Source organism: Saccopteryx leptura, chromosome 6 (assembly GCF_036850995.1).
Source record: "Saccopteryx leptura isolate mSacLep1 chromosome 6, mSacLep1_pri_phased_curated, whole genome shotgun sequence".
In the NCBI taxonomy this organism is placed as follows: Eukaryota; Metazoa; Chordata; class Mammalia; order Chiroptera; family Emballonuridae; genus Saccopteryx; species Saccopteryx leptura.
The window spans coordinates 39,797,196-39,823,053 of NC_089508.1; the positions used below are offsets into that span (position 1 = coordinate 39,797,196).

A 25,858-nucleotide genomic window follows, 5' to 3' on the forward strand; every position below is an offset into this window, starting at 1 on the left:
AAACAACTTGTGATTAAAAAAACAAACTGAACAAACTAGGAATAGTAAGGAGGTTCCCCAAATTGATAAAGGGCATCTTTGAAAAAGCCTATAATTAATGTCATAACTAATGGTTTCATAAGACCATTAGTCATCTGCCCAAAACCAAGAAAAAGGCAAGAACACCCATTTTCACCATGTTTATTCAGCATTACCATGGAAGTTCCAGCATTACATTAACAATGAATGAATAAATGAATGGGCAAATAAGAGTGAAATGAAAGAAGTATAACAACCCTATTTACAGATAATATGATTATTTACATAGAATATCCCAGGGAATCTACAAACCAACTACAAAAATAAATGAATTTAGCAAAACTGCAGGATATAAAATTAATATATAAAAATCAATCACATTCTTATATACTAGTAGAATATTGGAAAGTAAAAAATTTTTAAAGACCATATATAGTAGAATCAAAAAATACAAATTACCTAAAAATAAATATAATAAAAGCTGACCAAGACCACTACATTGAAAACTACAAAACTTGGCTGAGTGAAATTAAAGGTAAATAAATTAAAAAGATATATCATCTTCATTAATTGGAATACTAATATTGTCAAGATAGTAATTCTTCCCAATATTTTTTTTAATTTTTATTTATTGATTTTGGCAAGAGAGGAAGGGAAGGGAGAGAGGGAGAGAGAGACTGGAACATCAAGCTATTCCTGTATGTGCCCTGATCAGGGATAGAACTGGCAACCTCTGTGCTTCGGGATGATACTCAACTGACCGAGCTATCCAGCCAGGGCAATTCTCCCCAAGTTTAAAGCAATCCCGATCAATATTCTAGCAGGCATTTTTACAAAACTTGACAAACTCATTTTAAAATTTAACAGATACACAAAGGACCTAGGATAACCAATTTTTAAAATAAAATATAAGGTTAAAGAATTTGTACCACCTGATTTCAAGATTTACTATTAAGCTGCAAAATTAAACAGTTTAGTTGTACTGGCAAAGATACAAATAAATCAATAGAACAGAGGGCTCAGAAACAGACTCACAGTCAACTGATTCTGGACAAAAATGCTAAGGCAACCCATGGGAAAAAAAGAAAAAGCATATCAACAAATGGTTCTAGATCAACTAAATATCCTTGTAGAAAAAAAAGAAACAAACAAAACACATAAAAATTAACATGAATCACAAATGCCTGACCAGTGGTGGCGCAGTGGATAGAACAGGGGTCAGGAACCTTTTTGGCTGAGAGAGCCATGAACGCCACATATTTTAAAATGTAATTCCGTGAGAGTCATACAACGACCTGTGTATACGTTATGCATTATCCAATAAAAATTTGGTGTTGTCCTGGAGGACAGCTGTGATTGGCTCCAGCCACCCACAACCACGAACAGGAACGGTAGGAAATGAATAGATTGTAATACATGAGAATGTTTTATATTTTTAACGTTATTTTTTTTGTTGTTAAAGATTTGTCTGCGAGCTAGATGCAGCCATCAAAAGAGCCACATGTGGCTCACGAGCCATAGGTTTCCGACCCTGGGAATAGAATGTCAACCCAGAATGCTGAGATCCCTGGTTCGAAACCCCGATGTCACTGGCTTGAGCATGGACTCACCAGCTTGAGAACAAGGACCTGGCTCAGCTTGAGCCCCTGGGTCAAGGCAGGTAGGAGAAGTAAATCAATGAACCACTAAAGTAAAGCAGCTACTACAAGTTGATGCTTCTTACTCTCTCCTCCCTCTCTCTCTCTTACTGTCGCTGGCTCTCTCTCAGATAAATAATTTTTTTTAATTAGTCAAATCTAAATATAAAATCTAAAACTTACAACAGGGGTCCCCAAACTACGGACCGCAGGCCACATGTGGCCCCTTGAGGCCATTTATCTGGCCCCACCACACTTCCAGAAGGGGCACCTCTTTCATTGGTGGTCAGTGAGAGGAGTACTATATGTGGCGGCATCATTCATGTACAGTACTACTTCCGGTGACACGGGACGCACACGTCACGGCTCCAGAAGCACATCATATCACTTGTTAGGCTAGCAGTGACAAATATGGAACTGGACATTGACCATCTCTTTAGCCAAAAGCAGGCCCATAGTTCCCATTGAAATACTGATCAGTTTGATTTAAATTTTCTTGTTCTTTATTTTAAATATTGTATTTGTTCCCGTTTTGTTTTTTTTTTACTTTAAAATAAGATATGTGCAGTGTGCATAGGGATTTGTCCATAGTTTTTTTTTTATAGTCCGGCCCTCCAACGGTCTGAGGGACAGTGAACTGGCCCCCTGTGTAAACAGTTTGGGAACCCCGGCCCTGGCTGGTTGGCTCAGTGGTAGAGCGTCCGCCTGGCGTGCAGAAGTCCCGGGTTCAATTCCCGGCCAGGGCACACAGGAGACACGCCCATCTGCTTCTCCACCCCTCCCCCTCTCCTTCCTCTCTGTCTCTCTCTTCCCCTCCCGCAGCGAGGCTCCATTGGAGCAAAGATGGCCGGGACGCTAGGGATGGCTCCTTGGCCTCTGCCCCGGGCACTAGAGTGGCTCTGGTCGCAACAGAGCGACGCCCCGGAGGGGCAGAGCATCACCCCCTGGTGGGCAGAGCGTCGCCCCCTGGTGGGCGTGCCGGGTGGATCCCGGTCGGGCGTATGCGGGAGTCTGTGTGACTGTCTCTCTCCGTTTCCAGCTTCAGAGAAATACAAAAAAAAAAAAAGTTTGGGGACCCCTAACTTACAACATAAAACATATACCTACCGCCCTGGCCGGTTGGCTCAGCGGTAGAGCGTCGGCCTAGCGTGCGGGGGACCCGGGTTCGATTCCCGGCCAGGGCACACAGGAGAGGCGCCCATCTGCTTCTCCACCCCTCCCCCTCTCCTTCCTCTCTGTCTCTCTCTTCCCCTCCCGCAGCCAAGGCTCCATTGGAGCAAAGATGGCCCGGGCGCTGGGCATGGCTCTGTGGCCCCTGCCTCAGGCGCTTGAGTGGCTCTGGTCGCAACATGGCGACGCCCAGGATGGGCAGAGCATCGCCCCCTGGTGGGCAGAGCTTCGCCCCTGGTGGGCGTGCCGGGTGGATCCCGGTCGGGCGCATGCGGGAGTCTGTCTGACTCTCCCTGTTTCCAGCTTCAGAAAAAGAAAAAAAGAAAAAAAAAAACATATACCTACCATAAAACCTAGTCATGACACTCCTATTAATCCAAGAGAAACAAAAACATATGTTTACATGACTTTTACATGAAAGTTTATAGCAGCTCTTTTATAATACTAACAACTGGAAACAAGCCAACTGTCCACCAACTGTTAAATGGATAAAAAAACTAGCATATCTATACAATGAAATACTACGCAGTTATAAAGAATGAACTGCTGATGCACACAAAAAGATGAATAAATCTCAAAATAAGCAAGTTGAGTGAAAGAAGCCAGGAAATAAAAGAATATAGACTATACAATTCTACATAAAATTATAACAAAAGCAAGCTACTCTATGATAAGACAAAGCAAATCAGCTATGGTCTGGAGATGTAGAGGAAAAAAATTGGTTATAGGGCATAAGAACATTTGGGGGGTGGGGGGTAGATATTTATCTTAATTGTGGTGATACTTTCATGGGTGAATAAATATGCCAAGCTAATTAAATTATATGCTTTAAATGTGTACACTTTAGTGCATGTTAATTCTATCTTGATAAATTTGAAAAAGTAAAACAAATAAAAATAAAACATATTGGTAATATCTACCAGAATTTTAAATGCATATTCTGCTGTTAGAAATTTCTCCTATATACTCATATATACACAAAGATAAGGATGTGCACTGAAAACTTGTGATATTAAACATCTGGAAACAACCAAAACTTCTATTACTATACGACAGGTTATATAGTAAATTACAGTTAACCCTTGAACAACTCAGGTTTAAATTGCATGGGTCTATTTATACACAGATTTTTTTCAATATACGCTGTAGATGTATAGTCTTCCTTATGATTTTCTTAAAAACATTTTTGTTTCTCTAGCTTACTTTATTGTAAGAATGCAGTACATAATACATGTAACAATATATAACATTAAAATATTTTAACATATATTGTTATTGACATTATGTTTAATTAACATATTTTGTGTTAATCAAATGTTTATGTTGCCTGACCAGGCGGTGGCACAGTGGATAGAGTGTCGGACTGGGATGCAGAGGACCTAGGTTCGAGATCCTGAGGTCACCAGCTTGAGCGCGGGCTCATCTGGTTTGAGCAAAAAGCCCACCAGCTTAAACCCAAGGTTGCTGGCTCCAGCAAGGGGTTACTCGGTCTGCTGAAGGCCTGCGGTCAAGGCACATATGAGAAAGCAATCAATGAACAACTAAGGTGTTGCAATGCACAATGAAAAACTAATGATTGATGCTTCTCATCTCTCTCCGTTCCTGTCTGTCTGTCCCTGTCTATCCCTCTCTCTGACTCACTCTCAGTCTCTGTAAAAAAGAAAATGTTTATGTTATCAGTGAGGTTTCTGGTCAACAGTGTGCTACTAGTAGTTAAGTTTGGGGGGGGAGTCAAAAGTTATATGAAGATTTTCAATTGCTTGGAAATCAGGACCCCTAATCCTCCACATTGTTCAAGGGTCAACAGTAATGAATTTTCAAAAGATGGAATACTCTGCAAATACAGCACAGGAATACAGTCAACAATATTCCTGCGATAACTATGTATGCTGTCCCTATGTATAGTGTCAGTTGGGTACTAGAAATATCAAAGGGAACACTAGAAAGTATATGATTGTCTAACCACTATGCTAACACCAGAAAGCAATACAAAATAATACTGAATGTAAACTGTTACTGAAAAATAAAAAACCCTGGCTGAGTAGCTCAATTGATTAGATACTCCAAGATTACAGGTTCAACCCCCAGTCAGGGCACATAAAATCAACCAATGAATAAATCGATAAACAGAACAACTGATGTTTCTTCCTCTCCCTCTCCCTCTCTCTCATCAATAAATTTTAAATTTTAAATAAAAATAAACCTGAGAGAGAAAGAAAAGAGCATGACACCATCTATATAATCAAAAGAGAAGTTATCCAAGATATATTGATAAGTGAATGAACTAAGTTGCAGAGAAATTCATAAAGCACAATCCCATTTTTATTTAATCTTTACAAAATAAAAGAGAAGCATATGCATAGAAATTGCTAACTGTGGTTACATCTGGTTGACCACTACCCTTAGCACACTAAAATTTTCTATTATTGCCAACATTTTACAATTTTTCTCAAAGAAATGCTGTATACCAGCTAAGATTGACATCATCACTCTTAATAATAGTTAAATGACCAATAAATAGTAGATGCTACCTGCCAGGCATAACATGCCAAGCTCTTTGTACAATTTGCAATTTATTTAATCTTTACAACAAACCTGCAAACTAATATTTTTTTATCACTTCTTTAGAGATTTAGGAATCCGTGGATCAAAAAGAACTCTTACTGAAGATCACACAACTAATAAGTGAGTAGTAGCACAAGGATTTAACTCAAGTTTCCTTGATTCCAAAACTGATGCTTTTAACCAGTACACCAAGATGTCTCTCTGTAAGCATAATCTAGAAACCAAAAACCCATAAACAAATACAGCAATTGAGAACACAGTTTTAGTAAAGAGAACATAATCAAAAAGCACAGTTATAATTTCTGGCTCAAAAAAAATACCTTGGGGAAAAAAAAAAATACCTTGGTATTTACACGTGTCTCTAATTGTCCTCTATTAGGTATTTTATTAATCTATCCACTTGGCCAGATGTTTTCAATAATTTCTCGTTTGTTACATTCTAACTCTAACTCCTACAAACAATATATAAATGTTAGTTTCTATTCTAATTCCAAATCATATAAACCCAAAATACATAAAGCCAACAGGAGACACAAATAATATATTTCCCAAGGGGGAATTATAACTACTAAACTTACACTAGCTATGGCAATTTATTATTATTGACACCATTCCTACTATAAATTGTATGTTTTTGCATTTAGTTGCAGCACATTACAGAGATTGCTTTTAGTAATTAACCTCCAAAAGAAATTAAATATTAATAAATGTGCCAGATACAATTATAAGAAATAGACATGCATAATGTGAATAATGTAGAAACATCTATTGTAATATATTACACTTTAGATCTTAAAACTAGCTTAAGAGTTTTGTCTTTAAAATTTTGCTTATAAACCCCATTCTTCTAAAGTAACTCACTTCCTTTGCTATCAGTTAATAGGGGTTTCAAGCAAGTATGGATAAAAAAAATTTTATCTACTAATACCATATTTCATCAAATTTTATTATATTAATTATGTATTCATTTGACTGGCAATATTAGCATTTTTAGAAAATAAAGTAATATATAGCTCAACAAATTCTTGTTCCATGAAAATCACACATTATATAATATTGATTTCGAACCAAATGTTTATTTGTGTGTAGGGGCAACACCCAAGAATCAGAAGGCCATAATTAAAATAAAGGCTCTGTAAAAGCATTACACACAATCTTTTCTGTTGTCAAAATATTTTCATATTTTTTAAATATCATATTTGTGTTCTAAGAAAAAAAACTAACAGATACCTTAAAAATAAAAGTATTTTAAATAAAACTAAAAATAAAGCAAATATTAAAAACTACATTCCTAATACCAAAGAATATATAAATATACCCTTAAATTGTTCTTATATATAACAGATATATATATATAATATATAGCTCAAAAATATAACATCTGCCATGTCACATTTCACAATCCTATTTATTATATTTCAAAGTTATTTCCCCTCATATTTTCCTCTCCAACTCCACAGATCAGTTGCAAGAAATAAGATCAACTAAAACAAAATGCTTTGGTAGCATTATCTGAAACAGTACTAAAAATGTACACTTTGTTCAGAGACAAGTTAATTATATCCAGAAAGTAAACACTGTAGATATACTTATAAAGAAATTATACTTAACATTGGTAAATTTTAAGATATTTACAATTTTAATGAAATGAATTATTTCTAAAAAAAAATCAGAGTTAGTGCTAGATGCAGTTTGCTTCAGTCACCTGAAATTAGAATAGCAGGCTCATTAAATATATATAAATCAGTGATGCAGAGGCACTGCACCATATTGATGGAGCCCTCATTAATTTTCAATGCTATAACCACTATCATATTTGTGTTCTAAGAAAATTGAGTGAGGTATACAACAATTTTTCTTCATCTCAAAACTCTGTTTTTTACATACTTTAACTTAGTAGATGAAAGGAAACCTAATAATCCAAAATATTTCAAATTAAGTTAATTAAATTTTACATTTTCGTGTTTTTGGAGAGAATATGTTTATTTGTACAAGTATATATTTATTGATATACAATATCAAAAAGTGACATATGCAAAATAAAAATAATGTAAGTTATCCTTATGAGGTGGTTAATATAAACTTTCCAGACACTTGAATATAACACAAAATAAAGTCTCAATTATGAACTTCTCAGAGATACTGTGAGATCTTTCGCTCTCCAAAAATACTAAATAACAGGGGGAAAAAAGGAAATAAATTTCGCTTGGTTAATTTAATTAAAGAAACTAAAAAGAATAATGTTTTAAACTATAAAGAAAAAAGTTATCCTTTAAATCATTCTATCACATAAACAATACAAGACATTCAGGCTTTCTACATTGCATCTGACTATATCTCAAAAACCAAGTAATATAACATTGTATATATATTATCAATTTAAAAAAAGGTAAGGCAAAATACAGGATTGGTGGAAAAATCATTATAGAATGTTTAAAGTACTTTTTTTTATCTTAAGCTAGTATCCTGGAAACTAAAATATAAAGAGAAAATTGTTCAAAGCATATTAAATTGACTTTGATAATTTTGCAATATTTTCACTATTTACATAAAATGGGTTTGAGTTGCAATCTCATCGTACTACGTTAATAAGAATTTTATTTAGTGAATGTGATCAAATTTTAATTGACCTGGGATTTACGCAGAAGGAAGAAAATGGAAGTGCCATGCAGGCAGTACAACCATATAACCTTTCTTAGGCTTCAGATTCCCTGTTAAGAAAGGAGAGACAGGTATAGAATAGAATTAAAAAGAAGGACTTTAAAAGTCCTTCCTATTTTAAATTAACTGAGTCTGCCAGCTTCCTATCAATCCTTCTGACAGAACAAACAGTACAGCTGAAGCATGTACTTTTTCACAGGCTTCCATGCTCAGCCTGACGGCCAAATCAGACATCACATTCCACTTTCCTAAAAAGTCTTACATTTAAATCTTTCCTCTACAGTGGCTGCTCCACAAAAACATTTCTGGATTTGGAACTACCTAAGCATTTTTGTTTTCCTGATGCTAATTTTGAAGTTTAATGTATACCCACCAAAATTATTTGCCTCCCTAAAAGCCCTTTTAGTTGTTCATTGCTTAACTGTTGCTTGCCTTATGTGCCTTGACCAGGCAAGCCTAGGGTTTCAAACCAGCAACCTCAGTATTCCAGACTGATGCTCTATGTACTGCACCACCACAGGCCAGGCTGCAGAATTATATTTTAATCAACTTCAAACACTCCATTAAAAAAAAAAAAAAAGAATACTTTGAAAAGTATACTTGGAAAGAAGCTGTTAATTTTTAAAAATCAGAAACTACAAAACAAAAGAAATGCTAAAGGAGCAGAAGCAATTGCCATTTTGAGGTAAAGAATATAAACATGTATGTACACATAGAAGTGAGGCTACAGAAAGTAAATGCCTCAGCAACAGTAAGGCCAGCATCTCCTAAGAAAAATGATGGAGTAACTGATGCCTGACTGGCACTCCCACCATGAGCAACCATAAAACAAACAAACGTATGAGACAACTGTTTATAGACATTACACAACAGGCAGCACAAAACCTATAATCCCTGAGAGATAAGAAACACACAAAGTAAACCCTATAGTCACCCCAGCTTCTCACCTGGAGACAACTTCCACAACCATAGCCCAGCAAGCAAGAGTTTAGGGCACAGTGGCTGTGCTAAGCTGAATAGGCACAATTCAACCATGATAAGGTTGAAATCTACAAGGCAGAAGGTCCAGAAGTCTGTCCTGGAAACCTCCATAAATCCTTGGCCAGGAACAGGCTGCATAAGTGCAGGACAAAACCAACCAAGGCGTAAAAGAGAGTGGCTAAGAAAGGAATAACAGGTTGTTAAGGAGTGCTGGGTACACTCTGTATTTCCCACCCAGTCAGAGAAACTACATTAACATCTCACTAACACCTCAGACATCCAGCTGAGATACCAAAAAGGCCTCAACCAAGATTAACGACTACATTCTGGAATAAGACTATTCTAGAATCACCCAAAGTCTAAAATCAAGCCCCAATGAGTTTTCAAGAGATTAAAAGTTTGCAAGTTGAGTTACACTAAAGTAAGGAAACACACTGGGCTCTGCACAAATCCATCTTTGCAAAGATTAAAACCAAGCCTACAAAATTCAAGATGGTCAGCCAGTAAGTGAATTACCAACAAGAAATATTTTTTTTAAAACTACACTTCATAGAAAGATAACAAAACTCAGAATCTCTATGATATACCACTACACAATCCTGTGTACAAATGGAGAGTATTAACCATGAAAAAAGAAAAGTGTGACCTATAGCCTAAAAAAGAGTCAATAGAAACCAACCCTGAGACAGCTAAGATGTTAGATCAAGCAGACAGAAACTTTTAAATCAGTTCTTACAAATATTTCTAAAGAATTAGCCCAAAATACATTTAAAAAATTAAAGGTAAATATATCCAAAGAACTAAAGAAAAATATAGTCTTAATGAGTGTAAAGATAGAAAATCCAATCAGAGATATGAAAACTTTAAAAAAGAACAAGATGGGCCCTGGCCAGTTGGCTCAGTGGTAGAGCGTCGGCCTGGCGTGCAGGAGTCCCGGGTTCGATTACCGGCCAGGGCACACAGGAGAAGCGCCCATCTGCTTCTCCACCCCTCCCCCTCTCCTTCCTCTCTGTCTCTCTCTTCCCCTCCCATAGCCAAGGTTCCATTGGAGCAAAGCTGGCCCAGGCGCTGGGGATGGCTCTATGGCCTCTGCCTCAGGCGCTAGAATGGCTCTGGTTGCGACAGAGCAACGCCCCAATGGGTGGAGAGTTGCCCCTTGGTGGGCATGCCGGGTGGATCCTGGTCGGGCACATGCAGGAGTCTGTCTGACTGCCTCCCTGTTTCCAACTTCAGAAAAATACAAAAAATTAAAAAATTAAAAAAAAAAAACAAGATGAAAACTCTAGAACAAAAAGTACAATAACAAATGAAAAATGTACTGAATGGGCTTAACCGAGAGTCAGTGAACTTGAAGATAGATCAATAGAAAGTAATCTGAAAAACAAAGAAAAAAGAGCAAAGAAAAATTAATAGTACCTTAGGAACTTATAGAACAATATCAAAGAGTCTAACATATATATAATTGGAGCTCCAAAATGAGAAGAGAGTGAAAATAATGCATAAAGAATCACTGATATTTTCCAAATAGGATGAAAAACCATTGACTTACTCATCTAAGTTCAACAAGCCTCAACTAGGATAAATACAAAGAAAACCACACCTAGACTTATCATACTCAAATTGCTAGACACCAAAAGTAAAGAGAAAATTTTGAAATCAGCCCCAAAAGACTTTTACATATAGGGGCCCAATGATATGAGTAACAACTAACTTCTCAACACAAACCATGAAGACCATAAAACAATGGAATGCTATCTTTCAAGTGGTGAAATGCCAATCCATAATTTCATACTCAGCAAAAATATCCTTGAAACAGCAGGATGAAATAAAAACACTTTCAGATATATAAAATCTGGGAACTTTTTCACCAACAGTCCTGGACTACCAGAAATGCTAAAAAAATATTCTCCAACCCGGGTTCGATTCCCGGCCAGGGCACACAGGAGAAGCGCCCATTTGCTTCTCCACCCCTCCGCCGCGCTTTCCTCTCTGTCTCTCTCTTCCCCTCCCGCAGCCAAGGCTCCATTGGAGCAAGGATGGCCCGGGCGCTGGGGATGGCTCCTCGGCCTCTGCCCCAGGCGCTAGAGTGGCTCTGGTCGCAATACGGCGACGCCCAGGATGGGCAGAGCATCGCCCCCTGGTGGGCAGAGCGCCGCCCCATGGTGGGCGTGCCGGGTGGATCCCGGTTGGGCGCATGCGGGAGTCTGTCTGACTGTCTCTCCCTGTTTCCAGCTTCAGAAAAATGAAAAAAAAAAACAAAAAACAAAAAACAAAAAAAAAAACAAAAACAAAAAAAAAAAATATTCTCCAAGCAGAAGAAAATCAACACAACTGTAATATCATATCAAAGGACAGAAGATGGACACCAAAGACAGGCAAATATGTAGGTGAATATAAAAGATATAAAAGACTCCATTTCACCACTTTATACTCATTAGCATGGCTATAATCAAAAAGACAAAAACAAGTGTTAGCAAAAGATATAGAGAAACTAGAACTCTTGTACACTGATGATGGAAATGTAAAATGGTGCAGCCACTTTGGAAAACATAATAGCCAAAAACTGAGGGGAAAAACAAATGTCAATCAAACAATGAATGCATAAATAAAATGTAGGCTATCAATACAATGGACTAGTATTCAGTAACAAAAAGAAATGAAGTACTAATACATGCTACAACATGGATGAACCTTGAAAACATACTAAGTAAAAGCCAATCACAGAGGACCATATAGTATATGATTCCATTTATATGAAATGTCCAAGAGTAGGCAATTTGCAGAGACAAAAAATCGACTAATGGTTGCCTAGCGCTGGGGAGCAATGGGGGAGGAGAGAAGGGCAGAGGGAAGGGTCAGAGAGTGATGATTAATTAGTGGGTTTCTTTATGAAGTAACAAAAATGTTCTAAAATTGACTGTGGTGATGGATGCCCGTCTCTGAGATAATATTAAAAGCTACTAAATTCTACACTTTCAATGAATTAATTTTATGGTATTTTAGTTAATCATATCTCAATAAAGGTGTTTTTTTTTAAAGACTTTTATTTTTTTCTACATTTCCTTAAAGACAACCAGCTATTTAAAGCAAAATCAACAATACTGAATTATATACAGAAGTAAAAGAGGACATCATCAGCATAAAGGGCAAGAGGTGAACAAATGGAATTATTCTGTTCACATTCGTGGGGTATTAAAGTGAGAAGTAAATAATAGAGTGTATCAGATGCTAACTCTAAATAGACTTTGTAAATAATGAACACTGTTATATCTAGAGCAATCACTAAAAAGTTATAAAAATAAAGTTAGAAATTAACAACAGTATTTCCAGAAAGTCTCCCTTTCTAATTCTTCTACCCAGAATGAGTGCCTTTCCTAATTGTTCTGCCCAAAAGAGGTGTTGTTTCCTAATTTGTCCAGCATCAGTTAAAACAGTGGTAGTCAACTTGGTCCCTACCGCCCACTAGTGGGTGTTCCAGCTTTCACGGTGGGTGGTAGCAGAGCAACCAAAGTATAAATAAAAAGATAGGTTTAACTATAGTAAGTTGTTTTATAAAGATTTATTTTGCCAAATTTAGCAAAAATCCAACATAAAGTACTTGGTAAGTAATTATTATTATATGCTTTAACTTGCTGTAACTCTGCTTTATAAATTTTATAAAGTAAAGTTACTTCCCTACTTTATAAATCACCATTACTGTGGAACTGGTGGGTGGTTAGAAAATTTTACTACTAACAGAGATACAAAAGTGGGCAGTAGGTATAAAAAGGTTGACTACCTCTGAGTTAGAACAAATATATTAATAACACTTATGAATTACTCTTTCCAACAATAAATATAATTTTAATCTAATAAAGTTTCTAAATATAACTAATAATTTAGAAAAAATACAAAAGAACATATTACACAATACCACAGAGATGCAATCAGCAAAATTCAAATGGATAATTCTTGCAACCTCCCCAGTAACACCAGTAAGAGAGAAAAAGAGGAACAGAGAAAAAAGGGAAGAAAAACATCTTAGGATCTTAGGTAAATATGGTAAAATATTGACTTTTATATATCAGGACACATTTTGGTTTATTCTACTACTTTAGCTTATATATGTTTTTTTTGTTTTTGTTTTAAGTGAGAGAAAAGGGAGATAGTGAGACAGACTCCCACATGCACCCAGACCAGGATCTACCTGGCAACCCCTGATTGGGGCCAATGCTCAAATCATCCAAGTTATCCTCAGCACATGGGCAATGCTGGAAACAATCGCGAACCACTGGCTGCAAAAGGGGAAGAGAGAGAAAGGGGAAAGGGAGGGGAAGAGAAGCAGATAGTTGCTCCTCAGGTGTGCCCTGACAGGTAATAGAACCCAGGACGTCTGTACACTGGCCAACATTCTAGCCACTGAGCCAACTGGCCAGGGCCATCTTATATATGTTTCAAGTGAAAAAAGTACATTTAGTAAAATCAAATACACGTAATAGTTTCAGAGATAAATTTTGCCAAGAATGGTTGAGATAGAAAATAAATTATTCAAGACTGTAGTTAAATGGGAATATAACTGATTCTACCTAATGCAATATGCCTTCAGAAGTCTATGAAAGAATTCTGTGAAAGGCCCATTTCTTAAAATAGGTGGCCCTTATAAACAAGATAAAAATTACTCTTTTCTGTAATTAAGACAAACATGGAATGCAATCATCTTGGATGTGTACGCAATCAATTCATTTGGTTGTTTGCTAGACTGAATTGATACATAAGGGAATATGCTTCCTCAATTGCTAGCAGTTACGGAAGACGAGTAGTTTCATCATGTTTCACTTCTTTTCACCTTTCTACTCCTGTATTTACTCCCATAAATAGTACTCCTAATTAATCTTTCCATAATTCTACACTTCCTAACTTTTGGGAAGCACTACTACTCGCTCCATCAATTGCTTCCTAGAATGCTTTTGCTACTTGCCCAAAATGTCTTTGCTACCTGAAAACAGAATAACGTGAGTAAAACCGTGTGATAGCCAGCATCAAGATGGCCCAGTGATGCCTGCCTTATGGTATTCACACTCTTTTTTTTTATTTTTTTTATTTTTTTTATTTATTTATTTTTTTTCCTTTTCATTTTTCTGAAGCTGGAAACAGGGAGAGACAGTCAGACAGACTCCCGCATGTGCCCGACCGGGATCCACCCGGCACGCCCACCAGGGGCGACGCTCTGCCCACCAGGGGGCGATGCTCTGCCCATCCTGGGCGTCGCCATGTTGCGACCAGAGCCACTCTAGCGCCTGGGGCAGAGGCCACAGAGCCAACCCCAGCGCCCGGGCCATCTTTGCTCCAATGGAGCCTTGGCTGCGGGAGGGGAAGAGAGAGACAGAGAGGAAAGCGCGGCGGAGGGGTGGAGAAGCAAATGGGCGCTTCTCCTGTGTGCCCTGGCCGGGAATCGAACCCGGGTCCTCCGCACGCTAGGCCGACGCTCTACCGCTGAGCCAACCGGCCAGGGCTATTCACACTCTTGTGTATAAATGCCCTCCCACGTTGCAACAGTGTTATTCAGCGTTAACAAAATGCAGCAGAAGTTACATGACAGCACTTCTGTGACTAGATTATAAAAGACTCTGAGGCTTCTGGTTCTCTCTCATCAATAATTCTGAGAAAAGCCATGTCATAAGTAGCCCTATCAAAGCCCCACAGAAAGAACTGAAGCCTCCTGCCAAGAGCCACAAGAGTGACCTTGGAAACAAACACTCCAGCAGTCTCAGACAACAGCTTAAGAGAACTTTATGAGAACCTGAGCCAGAATCACTAAGCCACTCTCAGATCCCTGGCCCTCAGAATCTATGTAAGATAATAAATCTTTCCTGTTTTGGCCTGCCCTGTGGTGGTGCAGTGGATAAAGCATCAATCTGGAACCCTGAGGTCGCTGGTTCAAAACCCTAGGCTTACCTGTTCAAGGCACATATGCGAGTTGATGCTTCCTGCTCCTCCCCACCCTTCGCTTTCCCCTCTCTAAAAGGAATAAATAAAACCTTTAAAAATAAATAAATGTTTCCTGTTTTAAGCTAAGTTTTGTGGTAATTCATTGAACAACAATTTATAACTAATACAAATAGTAATACTAGATCATAATATGTACCTGCTCTTCTCAGACTAAGAAGTGTATTAAGGAAATCTAAATATTCATTAAAAATCTTGTTAAATCAATTATAGTACAAATGAACAGTGGACTACCATCCAACTGTTAAAAATAAAGAAGACATTTACAGTACAGACTGATTTAGAAAAGATATCCAAGATGTCGTATAAAGAAAAAATTAAGAAGATACTGTAGGACATGGAAACAACCAAAAAGCCGGTCAACAGATGACTGGATAAAGAAGATGTGGCACATATACACTATGGAATACTACTCAGCCATAAGAAATGATGACATCAGATCATTTACAGCAAAATGGTGGGATCTTGATAACATTATACGAAGTGAAATAAGTAAATCAGAAAAAACCAGGAATTGCATTATTCCATATGTAGGTGGGACATAAAAGTGAGACTAAGAGACATTGATAAGAGTGTGGTGGTTGGGGGGGGGGAGAGGGGGAGGGGCACAAAGAAAACTAGATAGAAGGTGACAGAGGACAATCTGACTTTGGGTGATGGGTATGCAACATAATTGAATGACAAGATAACCTGAACATGTTTTCTTTGAATATATGTACTGTGATTTATTGATGTCACCCCATTAAAAAAATAAAATTTAAAAAATAAAAAAAGAAGATACTGTATATATAATCCTATTTCATGAGAGAACATGACGAGTTCATGTTAAGAAAATTATAATAGGGTCATTATAATAAAAGCTATATTTTCACATTTTATAATCTCATTCATTTAAAGGTAATCATTATTGGGTAAGTCTTTCATAGCAAGCCAAATAAATCCTGTTTTAATTTGACTTTTTCTTAACTCCTATACCATCCACAAATAATAATGATAATATAATAGCCAATATATATTGAACAAATACTATACTATGTAACAGAATCTCTATTAAACACTTCCAAATATTTTATAGATATTTAATCCTCAAATGTTGTAATATAGGTAGCACTATTATCCCTACTGTACAGATAAAAATGAAACATGAGTTAGTAAAACCACAGAGCCTATAAGAGTAAAGAATTCAAAATCAGAAGTTTATTCTTTTAGCCTTACTCAACTGTTCATATTTTTTTAATTATTTTTACTTATTTATTCATTTTAGAGGGGAGAGAGAGAGAGAAGGGGGTAAGAGCAGGAAGTATCAACTCCCATATGTGCCTTGACCGGGCAAGACCAGGGTTTTGACCTCAGCATTCCAGGTCGACACTTTATCCATTGCACCACCACAGATCAGGCCTGTTCATATTTCAAGTCAAAAAAGGACTGTAAAATGTGGTCTATAACAGGTTAGCAAATAAACCAAAACAAATGCAACACCTGAATGACTGGGACAACTCTTAGCTTTCATGAGAAAGAAAAAAGGACTAAGAATAAAACAAAAGCAGTTTCTAATTAAAAATAGTTATTTCGGCCCTGGCCGGTTGGCTCCTTGGTAGAGTGTCAGCCCCGAGTGTGGAAGTCCAGGGTTCGATTACCAGCCAGGGCACACAGGAGAAGCACCCATCTGCTTCTCCACCCTTCCCCCATCTCTTTTCTCTCTATCTCTCTCTTCCCCTCCCATAGCCAAGGCTCCATTGGAACAAGTTGACCCGGTGCTGAGGATGGCTCCATGGCCTCCATCTCAGGCACTAGAATGGCTCCAGTTGCAACACAACGCCACAGATGGGCAGAGCATCGCCCCCTAGTAGGCATGCCGAGTGTATCCCGGTCAGGCACATGCGGGAGTCTGCCTTCCTGCTTCTTACTTGAGAAAAATACCCCCCCCCTCAATGTTATTTCATAATTGTTTAAATAATGCCATTTATTTTACTGATTTTTACTGTCACGAATTTTTACTGATTGGCTAATTTCTACTAGACAAAAGCTTCATCCAGTCAATTACATTTAGTATCCTTCCAAAAAAGCAAATACCCTATCCTTGAACACCACTGTAATAAATCTGGTACAGGAAAATTTAAAGAAAATGAACCAAATCTCTCTAAAGACCTACTAGATTAGGCCTGGGTGGTTGCTCAGTGGTTGGAGCATCCTTCCAAGGTGCCAAGGTTGTGGGCTGGATCCTGGGTCAGAGCACACACAAGAAGTAACCAGGGGATGCACAACTGGGTGGAACAACAAATGAATGCCTGCCTCTCTCTCTCTCTCTCTCTCTCTTTTACTTTCTCCCTCCCTCTCTCCCCTCTTCTCTGTCTCTCTAAAACCAATAAAAAAAATAGCTATTATACACACAAAAAAACTAATAGCCTTTCTATATGCCGTGTGCCTCACTTCTCTTTTCCATGCATTCTACTTGATTACTTTTACCTTTCTTTTTAAATTTTTTATTTATTGATTTTCGAGAGAGAGGAAGGGAGACACAGAAGCATCAATTTGTTCCTGTACGTGCTCTGACCTAGGATCAAACCCACAACCTTTGCATATCAGGATGATGCTCTAACCAACTGAGCTAGCTGGCCAGGGCACTTTTTACCTCATTTCTAATCTTAAACCATTCCGTCATGATAAAGGATATAAACAAAGATTATATTAAAGTATACAAAAAGAGACCAGTTAAGTTAATAAATCCCAATTAAATCATCATAACTACAACTAATCACGCAATTTATGCTTACCCAAAGACCTTGTCTACCACACTGTAGATTATCCATCATTTTTATCTTTGAGAAACCTTCAGAAAAACTATAGGAATACAATATATGCTCACCATAATATAGCACTTTACATCCCATGCTTTATAGAATCACCTTTAGTGAACCACACACATCTAACCATAAAAAATACGGTAAGAAACACTTTTACCAATCACTGCACTTATTCTTCAAAATACACAGACCCAACCTCCTTCCTTCTCCCAATCCCCCCCCCCAATAAACCAGCATTCTAGGGTTAGACATCCTGCGTTCCAATTCTGGCGGGCCCCACTTAACAAAGGACCTTGAGCAGTCTCGGTTTTCCTCCCATTTCCCAGGATGCTAGTACAGTACCTACTTCATGGAGCTGTTATGGGAATGAAGTAAGATAATGCATAGTAAAGCGCTTAGAACAGTGCCTGGCAAATAATGTGCACTCAATAAATGCCAGCCATTATTATGTCTTCAAAATTAACTGCCTGGAATCTGGACTTTTCTTCCTTTTAGTGTTGAGAATCTAACCAAACTCCATCAGGACAGGTGGGCGTAGAGACGGGGCTTTCAAACTGACACAGTAATTGTTTTCACAGCACTTTCGCTTCATTTCAATAAAAACATTTTGCGTGTAAACACTCCGATCCCCCACGCTTATAACCAGCGATATGTCTGGACCCCAGCAGACAACACAGTCTGGAAATACAGTCAAGATGTTTCAGCTATGGAAGGGAAACCTGACAAACTGCTAGGTACCACATCAGGGAACCTGCAGGCCAGAGCGGCTTGGGGCTAGCGGCTACGGTCCGTTTACAACAACAACGTTCCCCATTTTCCTCCCCGTGTGTCAGAACTAATGACGCCCTTTTCTCCCTTGAACCGAGGCCAAGCATCTTTCGGCTCTCCCTCCCTGCGCGTTTCACCCCCAAGATATCCACAGTCTCCCGACTCACAGAGTGTGTCCGCACACATTCACCATCAGCTTCAAGGAAGGATTCCGGTATTTGGTGGTCTTACACCGGGGACAGCCCTGATCGTCCATGGAACCTTCTTTCGTATGACCTCCGCCACGCCTGCTTCACAACACCCACAGTCACCTGCAAGCCCCCTAAGAACCGACGCCAAACAGGTTCCTCCTACCAACAGGCACTTGGCTGAGACGGTCCCTTTGAGAATGAGCACCGGCCGGGAAAAGGCACTAGAGCACAAACGTTCCGGCAGCGAGTTTTCCGGTCCGGCAGCTGAAGCTCCGTCTTAGCTTCTGTTAAGCCAGCGCAGTATCTTGGATTTCGGGGTAGGACTTTTAAACAGGCAAATCGAACATAAAGGCTCATCTCTGTACACCTAAATGTATTTTTTTCAAAGAACTATTAAACAATTAGGAACATAGATTCCATCTTGTTCTGAAAATATTCCCATGGTTTCAAAGATTTATGCCTGGTGTACAAAATTACAAAATTCTGTAATTTAGAATAGTATTTCCTTTTGAACAATTTGATAGTCTGTGCTGTATACTTCTCCTTTATATTTGCACAGTAATGCAAGCACAGAAATAATATGCATTCGTAGACAGAAAGTTTGAAAAAGTTATCTATAATGAAAGTCTCTGCACCAACTCTAAATAGTACAGATTCTAAGTGTCAGTATATTCTATAATATCTGCTCTGAAGAAATTAACAATGTCACCTGGCTTAACAGTGTCACTTGACTCCAGTAACTCTTACCCTCCCTGCATCAAAGACAATATTTATTTCCCCAAATACTGGGCTGAGGGTTGCAGTTGGGGGGATAGTGGTGCAGGGGAATCACACAAGAATATACAATGTACTTCAGTAATTCTAGAGAGCCTGAATCTCTTTGCAAATAGTAAGCCACGTTCACTGCATTTATCAAGCTGTAAAGTGAAGTCTATAAACAGCTCTATTAGGTAATAGACTCCTTCCACTGTAAGGGACACATCTTATCATCTCCATTACAAGAATTTGTTGATACTTAATAAGTAAATGAAAAATGAGTGAATGACTATCAACAGTAGTGTATTGTGAGAAAAGTTTTTATGCCAAGCATTGTCTTGTAATTTGACTCAAATTCCATCAGAAGTGGACATGAAGACAAAGCTTTTTATAACTCATACAATGAATATCAGCTGTATACACTCATAATAATTTTAATTTTTCATAGCACTTTTGCTCTTTTCAATAAAAATATAAGAAGGAACATTCAACTCCCACCTTTTTGAACAGTGATGTGGAACCCATAATGTGTTAACACAGTTGGGATTTCCATGGGATATGAATGGGAAACCTAACAAACAATTGAACAGCACATCTGGAAAAGAGAGACCAAAGCAGGCCATGGCAGCACACGGCTTTGTATGAGTATACAGACTCCAGGGATTCATCAAATAAGTCATGTCATCTTTTTTACCATAATATTGTTCATTAACAAGATCAAACCAAATGTAAATTTATTAAAATAGGCAATATCAAATGATGTGCCCACCTGGAAGCTTATTATGTATGCTGCTATTGTCTTACTGAAAGAGAATGCACCCAAACCAGTTACATGACATGACTCAGAGTGAAGCTCTGTAAGAATAAAGGCAACTTTTAGGATCTTTATATTTTAACAAAGCAGGATACTTATGGTGAAAATGAATATGGTCAGTGAGCAAATAAAATTTTTAGACATTACTAAAATAATCACAGAACTAGAGACAGTAGAAAGTAGTGCTTATAGATTTGGCTGGACTCAAGTGTGGGCTTCCTCACTTACTAGCTACGTGATCTCAGCCTCAGTTTTCCAAATATAAGTTGAGGATAACACTTGTAAAGATTAAATGATATTTAATTTAAAGTGTTTAACACAGTACTTAACACAGAGTAAGAGCTTAATAACTGTTAGCCATTATTAACAGTAGTATGAGTAGTATTACAGTAGTATCTAAAAGAGGCAGTGTACCTGACCAGGTGGTGGTACAGTGGATAGAGTACTCACTTGGGACTCTGCAGACTCAGGTTCAAAACCCTGAGGTCGCCGGCTTGAGCGCAGGGTTGCTGGCTTGAGTGTGGAATCACAGACATTACCTCGTGGTTGCTGGCTTGAGCCTAAAGATCACTGGCTTGAAGCCCAAGGTCACTGGCTTGAGCCCAAGCTTGCTGGCTTGAGCAAGGGGTCACAGGCTCACCTAGAGCCCACCAGTCAAGGCATGTATGAGAAAGCAATCAATAAACAACTAAAGTGCCTCGACTACAAGTTAATGCTTCTCATCTCTCTCCCTTCCTGTCTGTCCCTGCCTGTCCCTCTCTCTCTCTCTCTCTAAAAATATAACAATAATAATAAATAAATGAGGCAGTGTAATGTAATGGGAAGAGCCTATTCTTCTAAATTAGACTTGTTTTTGAGCCAAATTTCTTATTGTCCCTTACCTGTTTCCTTTCTCCATATAACATGCTCTACGGGCTTGCCGTAATGATTAGATTTCATGACATGTACATACACCAAGGCCCTACTACAATAACTCCTACATAATAGAAACTCTGAAATGTATACCATTATTACTGGCAGGGTTTGCTAACAAAAAATGATCAGAAAACTTTGAGAAAAAAGCACTGATAACACCAGACTTCTAATTTAAACAGAACCTCAGCCTATATTAAAACCACCAAACTATCGAGTTTCCTACATCCCAACAATGGACCACTCTTCCCAGATCCGCTCACCCTCTAGCTTCCTGTCTCAGTTAAGAGTAGATTCTACCTTTCTGGGACAGTGTTTCTCAAATGCAGACCTTCCTTCCCAGTCCCAAAGCTATGGATCCGGGCTGGGCTTTCCTCATTTGAAGGGCATATTTAGCTATCATCCTTCCCCTTCCCCACCAACGTCTTATGGAAAACAGATCCTCCCCCACAGACCTCTGATATTTCAATGAGGCTACCGATACAGTGCTGACCCTCTGGCTTAGGGGTTGACATACAAACCTTACTGGACCAATAAAAAAAAATCTTCCCTAAAATTTTTCAAATTGACAGGAAGGGAAAAGTAGCACCACCTGAAGTTAGAAAATGTGAGCTAAGAACTACTGAGAGCTGTGGTTCCAAACCTTCTGGGAAAAGCTCTTAGGAAGACTAAACCTTACTTGATAAAGGCAGAGACCAGTAAAATGGGACAATGGGTCTTCAAATCTAACCAGCTGCATTCCTGCTCTTCACACGGTTTGATATCGTGATCCATTAAGTTCAACTTTGGTCCTAGGCCAGTTCAAGTGGAGGTTCTGGCCCCTGGGGAAATTCATATCACCACAAAAGGCAAAAATGCTGCTACACCTAGGAGATAACTAGAGCCTGACACTCATTCCATCTCTACCAGGATCTCTTCACTTTACTATTACCCTTGCAACTCACTAAGTCACCTTCCCTGTCACCTACTGTTCATCAGTATCCCACAGGCAGGTAGCTTGGTCACTGCAAACTCCCAAGCATTACATCCAAGGCTCCCTCTACTAGTCTTAACTCTTCTCCTCATACAAGTTTTAACAACCCCCAAATAGTATTCTGACTGTTTTAGTTTGGGATAAACAACCATACCTGGACCTATCACCTATGGCCATGATATTATACAGACATAGCAACTGTAGGACCATGTTCACTGCACTATAGCAAATTGGGCATGTCACTCAAGGTCCTTCATAATTTGTCCCCAATATGCCTTTTAAACTAATCTCTCATCACATACTTTCATAAAACCCATACTCCAGACACACTGAATTACTTAATAGTTCAGAATTGTCTCATACAACATAACATCGTAGCTCCATGCCTTAGTTATTTTGTTCCCCCTTCTCTAATGAACTCTATCCTTGTTCTCTCAAAATTCTTCTCATTAAAGGCCCAGTTAAAAATCCATTCCTCATTGCCCTCCTCTTCTCCAAATGAATCTCTTTATTCTCACCACTCCCATACCCTGTAAAGTATCCAATTAGGAATGTCTTATTGCCCCCTAAGCTTTTACACTCACCAGGATCAAAGATCCAAATCTATCCATCTTTCTATCCTTGAGTATTTGATGCAACACCTTGTACTAAATAAGGACTCAATAAATATTTGGCAAATGAATGATCCTTCAGAAATGTTGATTACATATCATCAACCATTGGTAACTAAATAAAAATGGACCACCTCCTCTACCTGGAAGATAACCTTAGAACCTAACTTTCTTAATGGTACCAGTACATAAGCATTCTGAAACAGAAAGAGCCTACCAAGATACAGTTAATATGCTCTTCCCTCTATCTTTCAGACAGGCATAGTCAGCCTTGAAAAAGAAATCTCTAAACTTGGTGGCAACTCCATTATATGTATTCAAGTGAAGGGTAACATTTTGTGCTGGACCAAATTTTCTTCAGTAAACTAAAACGGCAAAATATTTCCATATACTCTCATCACTATTATCAAGCAGGAAGGAAAAGATACAGAAACAAGCAGCTTGGTTGTCCTCTCACATAATCCCAGCCTCAACTCTGTTTTCTTCCCATATCACAACACAGCTTCAGATTACATATCAGCACAGCAGACTCAATGTTCACAGCATGGCACACATAAGGAGTAGAAGCAAGTATTCGTCAATTTTACAAATCGTTTGACAAAACCAGGGCTCTAAGGTTAATTCTGCACATCCTCAAGTCTAGTGTTCCATTGTAGCTGTCCATGTTTGAGTCAAAGGCTTCCAGTCCACTCGGAATTGCTGCCAGAATGAGCTCTGAGGCTCAGCCCACTAAAGGAATCCAGAGCCTGGTGTTGGATTTCATTCTGGTCCTACAGGAATCTCCTTCAGGAGCTATAGAATGCCAATGTAGCACAGGCTACAGATGTCAACAGAAGGTCACTGTTACTTCTATATAATTTGTTGAACTTGGTGCTCTGGAGGCACTATACAGAAGACATGCAGAGAAAGCCAATACATGGTTTTCCAAATCAATGCCCTATATTTGATAGATAATACACCTGAAGAAGACTTCTGTGATCTGAACTTGAATAGCCCTATAATACAGACAAATGAATTTTCCTTAAGTATATACAACTGAAAAGTTCCCTACTTTGCACTATCAGGATAAAGATAAAAACATTTGACAAAGATAAATTATGTGCCAGGTGCGTTTTAACACATCTTATCTCATTTAATCCTCACAACAATCCTGTCCACCTTTTATAGTTAAATAGGCAGAACTAGGATTAAACTTAACGTCTAGCTAGCTGATTCCCAAATCCACATCCTTTCCACTAAACCACACTACCTCCTGTCTGCTTTGATAAATAGGCTTTTAAAATTCAAGGAACTAAATACAATGTGGTATCCTGGATTGAATCTTGGAACAAAAGACAGACATTAGTGGAAAAACTGGTGAATCTAAATGAAGTCTAGAGTTTAGTTAATAGTATTGCAGCAATGTTCATTTGTTTGGATAAATGTATCATTACAATGTAATATGCTAACATTAAGCAAAATTAGGTAGAGAAGTCTCTGTATTCTTTTGTAACTTTTCTGTAAGTCAAAATCATTCTAAAATAAAAAGTGTATTTTTAAAAAATCACGGAAGATATGAATCACAGATATTGTCCTGAAGCTTGATATCTAACTGGTTATTTCCAGTGGGGTAGAAATACATGGTCTTTTCCATGATTATGAATTTTAAATCTATCAGAGAAGTCAGTATTAGCTTCATTAGGGTGGTACAAAAGTAAATTAGTATAAAATCAAATGATATCTTGGTTGACCAACAGTAGAATGTAGCCTGTCCATGAAAAAAAAAAACAACTTCAAGTTCATCATGACAGCAGGTGACCTAAACAGCTGCTTTATAATATGCTGAAGTAGGCAGTTATGGGCAATTGGGAAGTAGAAACACGAGGCCACCTGAAATAAAGGTTAGGATGATGTCATTAAAATGTTGGATTTTGAGAAAAAGCACCAGCAAATGGACCCAACTGACTCACAATTATCAGAGAAGCAGAGATGTGTTCATCCTTTTTGAGCTAAAACCTTATGCAAAAGCTATGAAGGAAAGAACTGGGAAGAGCAGCCGACTCCACCCCCAAGCACTTTACCTCAAACCAGAGGGCAGTCTTCCATCTGTCTATGCTGTGAAAAGAGCTGCTGATCCTGCACTGATCTCTTGCAAGACACCTGCACATAGACATGGTGTTCCTACCAGGAATATCATCTCCAAAGATCTGTTCATACACGTACATTTTTTAAATGTTCATACTAAAGACTTAAATTTGCATACTGTTCTCTAAATCTAAAGCTTGGTTTTCTTCCACCCTACTCACCCAGGAAAAACATAGTTAAATATTCTATATGCTTATGTTCAATTCAGTTGGATTGCCACCCCTTCGGGTGATTTAAAATTAAACACATTATTTTGAAGGTTTCTTGTTTTTTTTTTCTTATTGGACTACTTATACTCCTTATTTTAAGGTTCCAAGTATGTTTCCCTTTTTGGAACTTTAATTTACTGTAAATGCTTCTCCCTTAGAACATTCCCAGTGCCATTCTATTATTGACCCTTTTGAATACCCTTATTAAAAACGTCCGGAAAAACAGGTACAGAAGGAGGGAGGTCGGGAAACTTCTGAGTTGTCCTCTTTGAAATTCTGTCATCTGAATGCAGGGCTGGGGGGGGGGGGGGGCTCTTTGTTAAGAGTTTCGCATCCGGACCTTTAGGCCACACAATTAATATTCCCTCTGGAATCCTAGGGACTGTCTTTGAAAGAGTCTGTTGTCCAGTTTTCAGGCCACATTAGGTAATTTCCCGCCCAGGAACACGGCCTGAAAAGAATGTTGGTGTTTTCCTTCAGGTATAGGTGCCTGGGGGTCAGGGGGAGAGAGAAAGGCAAGGGGTGGAGTGAAAGGCGGGTGATCGACAAGGATAGAAACGGTGTCTCCTCCTCCCTCTGAATGTGAAATAGCCAATGAGGTGGCGCGGCTCGCCGGCCGGGCCGCCAGTGCCATATAGTATGCAGCAACCCGAGGAGTCACGTTGGGGGAAAGGCAGAA

At 38.4% G+C, this 25,858-nt stretch overlaps 1 protein-coding gene across 1 annotated transcript in view; it reads right to left on the bottom strand.

The window, feature by feature from the left end:
- The window catches only part of MNAT1 (MNAT1 component of CDK activating kinase), a 231,124-nt gene extending 212,163 nt beyond the window's left edge, over positions 1-18,961 (bottom strand). The window contains exon 1 of the mRNA XM_066388454.1: positions 18,757-18,961. Coding sequence (XP_066244551.1) covers positions 18,757-18,845 — 89 coding nt within the window. The 5' untranslated portion in view covers positions 18,846-18,961. The remainder of the gene's footprint in view (positions 1-18,756) is intronic.
- Positions 18,962-25,858: the final 6,897 nt, after the last annotated feature.